At 38.6% G+C, this 13,467-nt stretch overlaps 1 protein-coding gene across 1 annotated transcript in view; it reads right to left on the bottom strand.

Moving 5' to 3' along the window:
* The window catches only part of LOC126191354 (protein FAM219A), a 107,118-nt gene extending 95,401 nt beyond the window's left edge, over positions 1-11,717 (bottom strand). The window contains exon 1 of the mRNA XM_049932194.1: positions 11,428-11,717. Within this exon, the coding sequence (XP_049788151.1) occupies positions 11,428-11,580 (153 nt within the window). The 5' untranslated portion in view covers positions 11,581-11,717. The remainder of the gene's footprint in view (positions 1-11,427) is intronic.
* Between the last annotated feature and the right edge of the window lie 1,750 nt (positions 11,718-13,467).

The raw sequence follows: 13,467 nt of genomic DNA, 5'->3' as shown, positions 1-13,467 counted from the left end.
TCAACAGCCACATATCTCATTGGCACACAGCAAACTTGAGGTTGAGGGGTTTTTATAGAAGTTTTTACCATCCTCGCGATCCGGACAGTCAAGCTAAGACCCCTGTTCTCTGTCACACGCAATGTTCCACTTTTGTGCTGCATGGCACTTGCTGAAGAATGTCCAGAGCTTATGGTGACAGAGGACTGGCAGCACTTAGCAGCCCCAGCTCAGGGAACCCAGGGTCGCCAGGCCAATACCCAGCAAATGAATGCCAAGCCCCTGAGAGTGCTCAGGCAGTGGCTATCAAGAGCACTGGGTTCAACAGGCAGTAAATCGTAACACATGTTGGCATGAATGACACCTACCGCTTGGTTTCTGAGGCCATCCTTGGTTACTTTTGGCAGGTGGCTGATTTGGAGAAGGTAGCTAGTATCATACTCGGGGTTCAGGCTACACCAAATTTTGCACAATTGTACCCAAAACCAATCACAGTCCTCTCACTTGGAGCAATGTGGAAGGTCTGAACCAGAGGCTCAGACAATTCTGTGACGGTATAGGACGCGAATTTCTCGACCTCCATGTTTGGGTGGTAAATTTTTGGGTTCCTCTTAATAGGTCAGGTGTGCATTACATACAGGAAGCAACTACTAGGGTAGTGGAGTATGTGTGGCACGCACATACAGGTTTTAAGGTTAAAGGAACCTTCCCCTGGGATAAGAGATGAACTGCCTCCCAGAATTGAAGATACATCAGCCACACTATTCTTACAGAATGCTAGACCTCACAGATCAGAAACAGAAAAGGATAATTGATGTCAGTAAACTGCAGGAGCTTCTATAGAATTAGTATCACAGAAAAGGATAATTGATGTCAGTAAACTGCAGGAGCTTCTATAGAATTAGTATCACTTATTGAAGGTAATAATGCCCAGATAGTATTAGCAACAGTGGTGGGTTGAAACTGGAAGCGAATAGCACTGAAATCCTAAATTCAAGGTGGAATAATTATTGAAAGGATAGGTTTCACACCAGAGATGGTGGTGTATTTGCTTCAGTAATGAATTTAATAGTGTTTAGTCAGGTTATCTAAGATTCAGAATGTGCCTCAATTTGGGTGAAGTTAGCATCAGAAAGGGGTCAAAAACAGTAATCAGATGCTTTCATAGCTCACCTGAATCAGAAGCTGTAGTGGTAGAGCACTTTTAAAAGAACTTGCACAATTTTGTGAAAGTTTCCTGATGATGCTATTGTAATTCAGAGTAACTTGAACTTACGAGGTACAGAATGAGAGTCATGTGATCAAAACTGGTGCCAGAGATGTGGGTTCATGCAATATTATTCTGAGTGTCTTGTCTAAAAATTACTTCAAGCAGATAGAGAGAGTACCAACTTGTGGAGGCAATGCCTTAGACCTCTTAGCAACCAAAAGACCTGAACTTTTTGAATCAGTTACTGCAAAGGAGGACATCAGTGATCATAAGGCTGTGACAGTATCTTTGTCTACATCCATTACAAGGAATTCTGAGAAAGGCAAGAAAATATTTTTGCTTAAATAACAGGATACAAATTGGTGAGTATCAGAGTAGTCAACATCAAATATTCAGTGCTGGGGAAGAATACGTGGGGTACAGATGGAAAAAAATTCAAATGTATCATTCAATATGCTGTAGATAACCATGTTACAAGCAAGGTCTTAAAGAGATGAGAAGGACTAGTCAAAACCTAGGTGACAAACAGACGCTGAAAGAAGCAAAAATAAGTGTAAGAGGTGCAATGATCCCAAAAGTTAAGATTTTGCCAGCAGATCTGACTAAAAATCCTAAGAGGTTTTGATCTTATGTAAAATCAGTAAGCAAATCAAAATCATCTATTTGGTAACTCAGTGAATATAGTGGCACCAAAAAAAAAAAGTGACCGAGAGAAGACAGAATACTTAATTCGCTCTCCCAAAATCGTTTCATCATGGAAGATGGTAATATGGTCTCCTCCTTTCAATCATTGTACGAATGTCAAAATGGCAAATATTGAGATAAGTAAACCTGCAGTAGTAAAAACACCAAATCACTTAGTAGTGGAAAGACATCAGGACCAATGCCATAGAAATAATGCAAAAGAACTTGCAGAAGTTTATCGTATGTTGCTGGAGCAAAGAAGCATTCCTAGCAACTGGAAAAAAAAGTGCAGGTTATTTATGGTTTCAAGAAGGTTCACTGGACAGATGCACATAATCATATATTATTCCACTGATGTCAATCATCTATAGAATTAAGGAACATGTTTTCTGTTCATGTATTTTGATATTTTCGGATAATGGAAATCTCTATAAAAATCAACATGGATTCCGTAAACAGAAATCTTGCGAAACTCAGCTAGCTCTGTTCCTCCATGAGGTCCACCATGACGTAGCCATCGGCACTCAGGTCGAAGTAGTGTCCTTTGATCTCCGGCAAAGTATTCCACATCATGCACTGCCATCCAGAGAAAAAATATGAGCTTACCAAATATCAGACCAGATTTGTGACTGGGTTCAAGGCTTTCTTCCAGATAGAAATCAACATGTTGCTCTTAACAGAAAAAAACTGACACGTAAAGATAATTTTACTCCAAGGAAGAGTGATAGGACCTTTACCTCTTTCGTGAGTCATCAGTCTTGTGACTGATTTGATGCAGCCCACCATGAGTTCCTCTAGTGTGCCAACCTCTTCATCTCATAGTATCACTTGCAACCTATGTCTCAATTATTTGTTGGATGTTTCCCAATCTCAGCCTTCCTCTACAGTTTTTGCCCTCTACAGCTCCCTCTAGTACCATGAAGCCATTCCTTTATGTCTTAACAGATGTCCTATCATCCTGTCCCTTCTCTTTGTCAGTGTCCACATATTCCTTTCCTCTCCAATTCAGCACAGAACCTCCTCATTCCTCCCCTTATCAGTCTACTTAATTTTCAACATTCGCCTGTAGCACCACATCTCAAATGCTTTGATTCTCTTCTGTTCCAATTTTCCCACAGTCCATATGCTTCAAATATACATTCTCAAAAATTTCTTCCTCATTAAGGCCTATGTTTGATACTAGCAGACTTCTCTTGGCCAGGAATGCCCCTTCTGCCAGTGCTACTCTGTTTTTGATGTTCTCCTTGCTCTCTCCATCATTGTTTATTTTGCTGCCTAGGTAGTAGAATTCCTTAACTTCATCTACTTCATGAGTATCAATCCTTATGTTAAGTTTCTCGCTGTCCTGATTTCTGCTACTCCTCATTACTTTCGTCTTTCTTCAATTTACTCTCAGTCCATATTCTGTATTCATTAGACTATTCATTCCATTTAGCAGATCATATGAGTCTTCTTTACTGTCACTGATAATAGCAATGTCATCATCAGTGAATTGTATCACTGATATCATTTCACCTTGCATTTTAATCCTACTCCTGAACCTTTCTTTTATTCCCATCATTGCTTATTCGATATACAGATCAAACAGTAGGGCTGAAATTGCTTCTTCGGTGTACAAATTGAACAGCAGGGGCGAAATACTACATCCCTGCCTTCCCCCCCATTTTAATCCAAGCACTTCATTCTCGTTCATCAGCTCTTATTATTCACTCTTAGCTCCTGCACATGTTGTACATTACCCATCGCTCCCTATACCTTACCCCTGTTTTTCTCAGAATTTTGGACATCTTGCATCATTTTACATTGTTCAATTCTTTTTCCAGGTTGACAAATCCTATGAATGTGTCTTGATTTTTCTTTAGTGTTGCTTCCATTATCAACGGAAATGTCAGAATTGCATTTCTGGTGCCTTTACCTTTCCTAAACTCAAGCTGATCATCATCTAGCACATCCTCAATTTTCTTTTCCATTCTTCTGTGTATTATTTTTGTCAGCAACTTGGATGCATGCACTGTTAAGCTGATTGTGCAATAATTCTTGCACTTGTCAGCACTTTCAGTCTTTGAAATTATGTGGATGATGTTTTTTCGAAAGTCAAATGGTATCTCGTCAGACTCATACATTCTACACACCAGCGTGAATAGACATTTTGTTGCAATTTCCCTCAACGATTTTAGAAATGCTGACTGAATGTTATCTATCCCTTCTGCCTTATTTGATCTTACATCCTCCAAAGGTCTCTTAAATTCTGATTCTAATTTTGGATCCCCTATCTTCTAAATCGGATCCTGTTTCTTCTTCTATCATATCAGACAAGTCTTCCCCCTCATAGAGACCTTCAGTGTACTCTTTCCATCCATTCCCTATCTTTTCTGCATTTAACAGTGGAATTCCCACTGCACTCTTAATGTTACCAGCCCTGCTTTTAATTGACTTTCCTATATGCTGAGTTCATCCTTCCAACAATAATTTCTTTTTCAATTTCTTCACGTTTTTCAAGCACCCATTTCTTCTTAGCTTCCTTGCATTTCCTATTTATTTCATTTCTCAGTGACTTGTGTATATGTATTCCTAAATTTCCATGAACATTTTTATACTTCCTCCTTTCATCAGTCAACTGAAGTATTTTTTCTGTTACCTGTGGTTTTTTTTCACAGTTAGCTTATTTGTACTTATGTTTTTCTTTCCAATTTATATGACTGCCCTTTTTAAAGATGTCCATTCCTCTTCAACTGCACTGCCTACAGACTACTACTTATTGCTGTACCTATCGCCTTAGAGAAATTCAAGCACTTCTCTTCATTCCTTAATACTTCCATATCCCACTTCGTTGAGTATTGATTCTTCCTCGCTAATCTCTTAAACTTCAGCCTACTCTTCAGCACTTCTACATTGTGATCTGAGTCTGTATCTGCTCCTGGGTACGCCCTACAATCCAGTATCCAATTTTGGAATCTCTTTCTGACCATGATGTAATCTATCTGAAATCTTCCCGTACCACCCGGCCTTTTCCAAGTATACCTCCTCCTCTTGTGATTATTGAATAAGGTATTCGCTACTATTAGCTGAAATTTATTACAGAACTCTATCGGTCTTTCTACTCTCTCATTCCTTGTCCCAAGCCCATATTCTCCAGTAACCTTTTCTTCTACTCCTTCCCCTACAACTGCATTCCAATCTCCCATGACTATTAGATTTTCATTTCCCTTTACATACTGTATTACCCTTTCAATATCCTAATATACTTTCTCTCTCTCTCTCTTCATCTTCAGTTTGCGAAATCAATGCATATATCTGAACTACCACTGTCGGTGTTCGCCTACTGTCAATTCTGATAAGAACAACCCTATCACTGAACTGTTCACAGTAACACACTCTCCTCCCTTTCTTCCTATTCATAATGATATCCATTACACAATTTTCTGCTATACTCATCTGGCCAGAAATCATCTTTTCATTTCACTTCACTGACCTCCATTATATCTAGATTGAGCCTTTGCATTTTCCTTTCCAGATTTTGTAGCTTCTCTACCATGTTCAAGCTTCTGGCATTCCATGCCCTGGATCATAAAGCATTATCCTTTCATTGGTTATCCAATCTTTTTCTCATGGTCACCTCTCCTCTCACCAACCTTCTCCCAGAGATCCAAATGTGGGCCTATTCCAGAATCTTTTGCCAATGGAGAGATCACCATGACACTTTTTCAGTTGAAGGCCATGTGTCCTGTGGATATGTGTTATAAGTGCAGTTGTTTCCATTGCCTTCTGCATCATCATGCCATTGATTATTGCTGATTCTTCCACCTTTAGGGGCAGTTTCCCACCCCAAGGACAAGAGTGTTCCCTGAGCCTCTGTCCACTACTCTGCCCTCTTTGACAAGGCTGTTGGCAGAATGAAGGTGACATCATACATACACGATCTCATAGAAAATGTCAGAAGCTCTGTAAGATTTTACAGATGATGTGATTGTCTATAAAAAGTTAGCCACGCCAGATGAATGTAGTGATTTCCAAAAGGACCTGTACAGGGTTGATAAATGGTACAGGGACTGACAGTTAACATAGAGGAGAACAAATGCAACATATTGCTCATATATAGGAGAATAAACCCACTTCTGTACAACCACAACATTGATGACAAATTGCTGGAAACCATTATCTGCCATAAACTATCTAGGAGTAAACATCTGGAGTGAGCGGAGTGACCACATAAAGTGAACAGTAGGAAAAGCAGATGCTCAACAGAGACTTAAAGGGCACGAATCTTAAGGAAATGTAAGTCATTCAAGAAAGAAATGGTTTACAAAATCCATTTGCTATCAATTCTTGAATACTGCTCATCACTCTTGGACCCTTAGCAGGGAAGACTAACAGAAAGAGAGAAGAACCTATGAAGAGTGGTGCGTTTCGTCACAGGATTGTTTAGTTAGCATAAGAGCGCTACAAAGATTTTCAAGAAGGTCTAGTGGCAGATGCTATAAGAGTGCCATTGTGCATCACAGACTAATTTACTATTAAAATTCTGAGAGATTACATTCTGAGAAGAGTCAAACAAAATATTACTTCCTCCCACATACATCTCGCAAAATGACCAGAATGAGAAAATTCGAGGAATCGGAGATGCACCATTTGTGAATGGAACAGGAAGGAGGGAATCAGTCAGTGGTACAATTAGTACCCTCTGCCATACACAGTCAGGCGGCTTGCAGAGTACTGCTGTAGATCAGTTAATGACTTAATCTAAGTATGGTTTGTATCACTTCCTTCTGTCTTTGTGTTAGGGAGGGTACGCACCATGGCTAGAATGCTGACTATGAGGGTAGTTTGATAAGTCTGGTAGAAAAAGCAAGAAAATTTCATAAAAGAACTCACCTTAATTCTCGACAGTCTCCTTCGAGAGGTATACACTTAGTCCATCAATCCCCCTGCTTTTCCATCCCATTGGAAAAACAGTCAAACTCTGCAAAATACTCGTTGACTGCAACTATCACTTCCTCATTTGATTAAAACTATTTCACAGCAAGTTAAAGTTTCAAGTTAGGGAATAGGAAGGAGTCACTTGGGACTACATTTGATGAACAGGGTGGATGAAGAACCAAGCTTAATTCATCCACTTTTGCGATTATTATCGGCCAGCCGGTGTGGCCGTGTGGTTCTAGGCGCTTCAGTCTGGAACCGCGTGACTGCTACGGTCGCAGGTTTGAATCCTGCCTCGGGCATGGAGTGTGTGTTGTCCTTAGGTTAGTTAGGTTTAAGTAGTTCTAAGTTCTAGAAGACTGATGACCTCAGATGTTAAGTCCCATAGTGCTAAGAGCCATTTTTTTGCAATTGTTATCGATGATGTGTAGGATGGTGCATTACCCTGGTAAAAGAGCACTTAGTCCATTTTCAGCCAACATTAAGTTTCAAACAACCCAACAATGAAGCATAATATGGTCCAGTTATGGTTCTGCCTTTTTTCCATATTATCTACAAGGATTATTCTTGTGAATCCCAAAAACCAGGGCCATCGGCTTATCAGCTGACAAAATGTTCTTTGCCTTCTTCGGTGACTTTCACCAGCCTTTGTCCATTGTCTTGTCTGGCATTTTGACCCAGGCGTGTAATGACAGATCCAGGTTTCATCAACAGTCACAAATCATCACAAAAAGTCTTGCGAACTGTGATTAAACATTGCCAAGCACTGTGCTGAAAGAAAGCCACATGTGCTTTCGGTCAATCGCGGCACCCACCTTGCACACAGCTCCTTCATAGCAAATTCTCCATGTGGGATTTATGCACTTGCTCAGTTGAGATGCCTAGTGTCTCGGTAATCTTAAAAATCTTTATTCAGTGGTCTTGCATTACCACATCATGGATTTTGTCAATGATTTCTTTTGTGATAACCTCAACTGAACGGCCTGAGCACACTTCTTCTTCACTGTTTGCTGACCACATTTGAAATCATTAATCCAAAAGTAAATAGTCTTCAACGATGATGCAGAGTCTGCAAGTACTTCATCCAGTTCTGTTTTGATGTGAGCATCAGTCCATTTCTTCAAATAGAAATGTTTTAAAGTAATAGCATAAAACTCGGTTTTCTCCTTTTTCAATCACAGCCGACTTACTGACTAACTGAGATGGCTGCCAAATGTGAAATTTGTGCTGCACTCCGTTGAAATTCTTCACACAATCCTTGGAATAATCAAGCTTACCAGCCATGAAGGTGCAACAAAAATGTTCCATTCTTTCATGGAAATTTACCAGACTTATCAAACCACCCTCATATTAGTCACAGTTTGTTGTCTATTACTTGCAGCGACTCTTCTTCCCACTGACTCATTACATTAATATTTCTTCCATGGATCTTCAGTACAACATTTCAGAACGATGTGGAATGTGGCAGTTTCACAAAAGGTTTCTTTACATGATATAATTAAATTTTTCTTTTTTTAAAATTACTGCTTCATGTCTAAAAGCTCATCTACTGAGTAAAAGGAGTTGTTATTCAGAAATTCCTTTAACTCGTCTGTAAATGCCAGTTAGCTCTCTGTCAGACTTTTGATGCTGTTTGTTAAATGACCAAAGACTTTTGTGGTACCCCTTTCTGTGCCAATGTCAGATTTGACCTAGAATAGTGAAGATAAATCCTTTATTCTCTTTAACACATGGCATGGCACCTAACAAAAAATTCCCTTCATTTTGAATGATCAGGAGGGCTCTGTGAGTAGTGTGAACCATTCTCTCTGCTGTCTGGATCTCCCATGTTAAGTGGAAGATATTCAGAGTCAACAGATGAGAAATTTCTTAGTATGGTGGCATGTCATCCACTTAAATGCTTTATATAAAGCAGAAAGTGCCCTATTACACATGCTATACATTTCAATTACATGGAATTAGAGAGCGCAATTACCTGCTTCAGTCTTAGCCTCATCGACACCTAACCACAGAAGCTATTATCATAGCTCAGATAATGAATAGTTTTGTTATACATTACCCATACCTAAACAGTCCCTACAAACTGGACCAAGAAAATTAATTATATTTTAACAATAACAGTAACAATAATATGCTCTAGGGTATCTTACTCTTAGGAGACATTATTCAGTTGAGGCCGATGGCTTATGAGCTCCTGCACATATACTGGATGTTGGGTTGGTGCAGTAAACAATGAGTTTGAGCCTTATCACTCACACATTCACTGAAGCTGTTACGTCTGTATATTTCATTGATGTGACTGGTTCCAATGACATTCTGCATTTAATATGTGAAATACCATAGAATATTTTCACTTATTTGCTTGCTGCCAATTTTCTCATTAAGGAATTTTACTCTGCATTTTTTCTCCATTTCAACACAATTTTCTGCTAACTTCTCTGAAGCACGCATAATACTACGTTTGTTAATAACAATTACAACTGATTGGTGATGGAATTTTAGCATAATAGCACATTTTTCTAAATTAACAATATCAACTGATTGGCTATGGAATTTTAGTATAATACTACTTTTGTTACTAATATCAACCGAATGGTGATTCCCCCCCCCCCCCCCCCTCTACTTCACAATAAGGCCCTTTGGCTGACAGTTTAACTGTATAACTGTATAGAAGTTTTTTGTTGTGTCTGTCTGCAACTCTAGCCTTTTTATAATACTGACATTGTATCTAAGAATATAAAATTCATAGTTGGGGTCAAGCAGTACACATTTACTTTCTCTTCAGTGCAACTCTAGCCTTTTTATAATACTGACATTGTATCTAAGAATATAAAATTCATAGTTGGGGTCAAGCAGTACAGTTTTACTTTCTCTTCAGTGCAAATTGGCGGCTCACTTCGGAAGCTACAGAACAGAGGTGAGACAGATGTGACGTTATGCTTCATCTTATGCAAAAGTGGTAGCCAGTTGTGATATGACTGACAGCGCATACATACCAGCCATTAAATGAACGGTTCTTCAGTTACAGTGTAGTACTGCCTTTATCAAGCATGAAAATAAATACATAAATAAATAAAACTCTGTAAAAAGATGATGTATCTGCAAATAATGAAGAATTCAATGTGAGGTCTCAGGTTTCATCAAATAGTTGTGTTGTCCTCATATAAAAGTTCGACTGCTCATGCACATTTTGCAATTAATGTTCCTTCAGTACAAACATTACTTAACATCAACAATGAATTACTGTGTTATCGTAAATGAGTGTAATAGCAGGAAACTGGCACTGAAGATTTACACTTTTCACTGAAGTGTCATTGAGATGTGAGGCTACAAAAGACACCCTCAATCTGTCAACAATTTGTGCGTATAATTGACGGTAAATATTTTCACTTATATGTGATCATGATTTCTCTTCTCATCACAGTTTGGCATGTTGATTCAAGTACTTACCTTTTGTTGCTATTAATGCAAAACTTTTTTCACATGCAAGTTGTTCTGCATGCATTATTATACATAGGCTACTCATATGTAAATCATAATCAAATGGTAAATATATGAGGTACAAATTACTATGCCCATCACGAATGTTTAAATGCATTAAAGAGTTACTGATGTGGTGCACTTCTTGGCCTTCTTAAGGTATAGGAAAATATAATGCTACACGTTTCTTGTTGATTTCACATGTAATGTGCATTCCACCTCTTACAAATAACACTTTTCTCATTATAAAATTAGTGAGTAGAAACTGCCATTTATGCATAACATTCACTTAGAATTATTTTAGGAAAAATAACAAATAAAAAGAGAAAAAGGAAGGAAGATAACCAACTCAAGCAACACAAGCCCTTCTTAATTATACTTGAGAATATTTACATATTTAATATGAACCAGCAGGGCACTGAAATTAATTTGAAATTATGTACAGTTGGGGAAAGAAGTCAAAATAAATAAGCTCTGGCAGTACAGTGCAAATTGAGCGAAGCATCGTTGAAGCAGAAAATAATCAAACCCACACTTGTCACTGCCATGCTGCTTTGTCAAAGACATATGTTTTCGTCCACAAATCATGTCATTTCGTTTTCGCCTAAGTGCTGTTGCTGATAGTTTTGTTACACGATTTGTAAACAAATAAAAACAATGAATATACATTTCACTCCCCATGCGGCACGCTATAATAAAGCGTTTAAAAATACTGATCCGCATGTACACCCAAATGACAAGACATATTACCAGGCCTTGATATCTGGCGTGTCAGTGGAGCTACGTTCATCCTCATTCCACAACTATAAAAATGTTGCCCAAAGCTATGTTTTATGTTACTTCATAAAAAAAAACTTTTAATATTACGTTCTACGCCTATATCAAAGTTTCCCTTTTCCCCCCTGAAGATTGACTATGTTTCAATACAATTGTCACATCACCAGACTCTAGATCAGGTTCCCAATTTTAACTCATTTCAAGTCGCACGATGAGTGATTTAGGAAATGAGTAACTCTACAGTTTTAGGAATTTCAAACGACTTGTTTTTTGGCTTGTTATGACGTGTGCGTTTGATCGACAAGCAACTACATCGCTGCATCTACGAACAAGGATATAATTTGAATGAAGTGCCGAAAATGAACTATTTCCATTCTTACATGAAAGCTTTTGTCGTCTTCGTGAGCTGTTTGCTGTTTTGGATCGCTGTCAATTCCGCTATCGTCCACTGCAGCCCCATTCCCAGAATCCTTTCTAGAGCTCCAAATAAGTGTGCTGTTATCCAAAATTTTGACAGATCCATTTCCTGCCATTTAATGTCTTGCAGCAATTCAGACAACGATGTGACAAAATATTACTAGGTGCTACTACATACTCATTTTCCCAAAATCACCACCATATGCTACAAGACATTTGACATAAACACAAAATCTGTGTTTGTATTTCAAAGAGTAGCACCAGTCAACGTAAGAAACAACACTCATCCATGTGAGCTCTGATAACTTCATTCTTATACGCGAGCAGTAAATGAAAATTTCGTCAAACATGTGATATAAATGGCTACATTTATAACCTAACCCTCATGCGCACAGGATTAGCGAATAGGTATTTTATCGCTAGCGACTGATCTTTTTGTTACAACTATGTTTACGTGGGTTCGCTAAACTGGGTTTCAGTATTCCTATTTCTTCTTGATGGTCATATAAACATTCTAATTTCGGTTCTGAAAACGTGTATCTTGTAGGATTTCGATTGCGCCATCGGGTTTCGTTCCTTTTAAACGTTCAACTGTAACGAATTTAAAGTGTTACTTGCTTTCTCACGTCGCTAAATGCTTTTTAAAATGATGGTTTATGAGGGTGAAGAAATTTTGTATAGAGTGAAAGGAAAGAAGTTTTGGACTAACGAGGAAATTTTTCATTTATTTACTTGACAAGAAGCATATGTTATAGGCATAAATATTTAATGAAAAGAAATTCTCAAACACTAATATATTTACTGAATTACGAAAGTCGAACTGTGAGGCAACAGCCCTATATTCTCCGTAGCTAGTTAATTTGTAAACTGTTCCACACGCTCTCGCTTTTAATGGCAAAATTATCTTATACATAAGTAACTTGCCACAAACGTCACGTGTTTCGGTTTCCTCCCTTTCCCTAGTTGGATAGCTGCAATAGGTTGGGGACACGCAAGTCGCCGAAGCAGCGTGCAACTGAAAGACTTGCACCAGGCCATTGAGACACGTGAAATTATTATTATTATTATCCGAATATTCGCTAATCCATTTCGCAAGGTTAACAATGTGTTTTAAATTTCGCGTTTAAAAGCTCGTTTCCCCAAGAGGATGGTAGAGATATACCATAACCCAGTTTGACAGTTGCAACAACTTCCGTGTGAAAGACATAGAAACAGGCATCCCTAACACTGAGAAGCAATTGTAAATGTTGAAGACATACTAGATGTCAGGTCTCGAAACAAACTCAGTTCGGTTTCACCAAGAGTACTCTTCAGCACTGGAGCCTTACTTAGCTTCCATCTGTCACGAATCTCCCACTCAGAAAAAAACTCAAATAATTGGAAATAAGTGCAGCTGACTCTTGTGTATAGAAGGGTAAAAGAAAGATCTGCATGCTTAACAGCGATTTGATACAGAAATCTTTATCATGTTCTAAGTTGAAATATAATTAATTTCCTTGAGACAGAAGAACATCTATCCACAACTCATCACAGTTTTAGAAAGCATCGCTTGTGCGAAACTCAGCTTCTCCTCCACTCACACTACATTCTTCATACCATGGATGATGGACAACAGGTAGATATTGTGTTTCTCGGTCCCCAGAAAGTGTTTGAGACAGTCTCCCACCGAAGACTGTTAATGTAGATCCAAACATACAGAATAGGTTTCCGGAGATATGAGTGGCTCGAAAACTTCCTGCATAATAGGACCCATAACTTTGTCATTAATGGTGAGTGTTCATTAGAGATAAAGGTATCGTTAGACGTGCCCCAGGGACGTGTGGTGTGACCGATCTGTTTCTGTGTATACCTAACTGGTAACGACAGACAGGGTGAGCAGCAATCATAACACTGTTAACCTGATGTTGCTGTATTGTACAAGAAGGTGTCGTCGTTGTGCGCGACTGTATATGATGACTTAGACAGTATTTTTGTTCAGTGTGATAAATGACAGCTTGTTCTAG

The sequence above is a fragment of the Schistocerca cancellata genome, chromosome 6 (assembly GCF_023864275.1).
Source record: "Schistocerca cancellata isolate TAMUIC-IGC-003103 chromosome 6, iqSchCanc2.1, whole genome shotgun sequence".
Classification (NCBI taxonomy): domain Eukaryota; kingdom Metazoa; phylum Arthropoda; class Insecta; order Orthoptera; family Acrididae; genus Schistocerca; species Schistocerca cancellata.
Note: the sequence above shows the minus strand (reverse complement) of the source record. Positions and strands in the feature narration are given on the sequence as shown.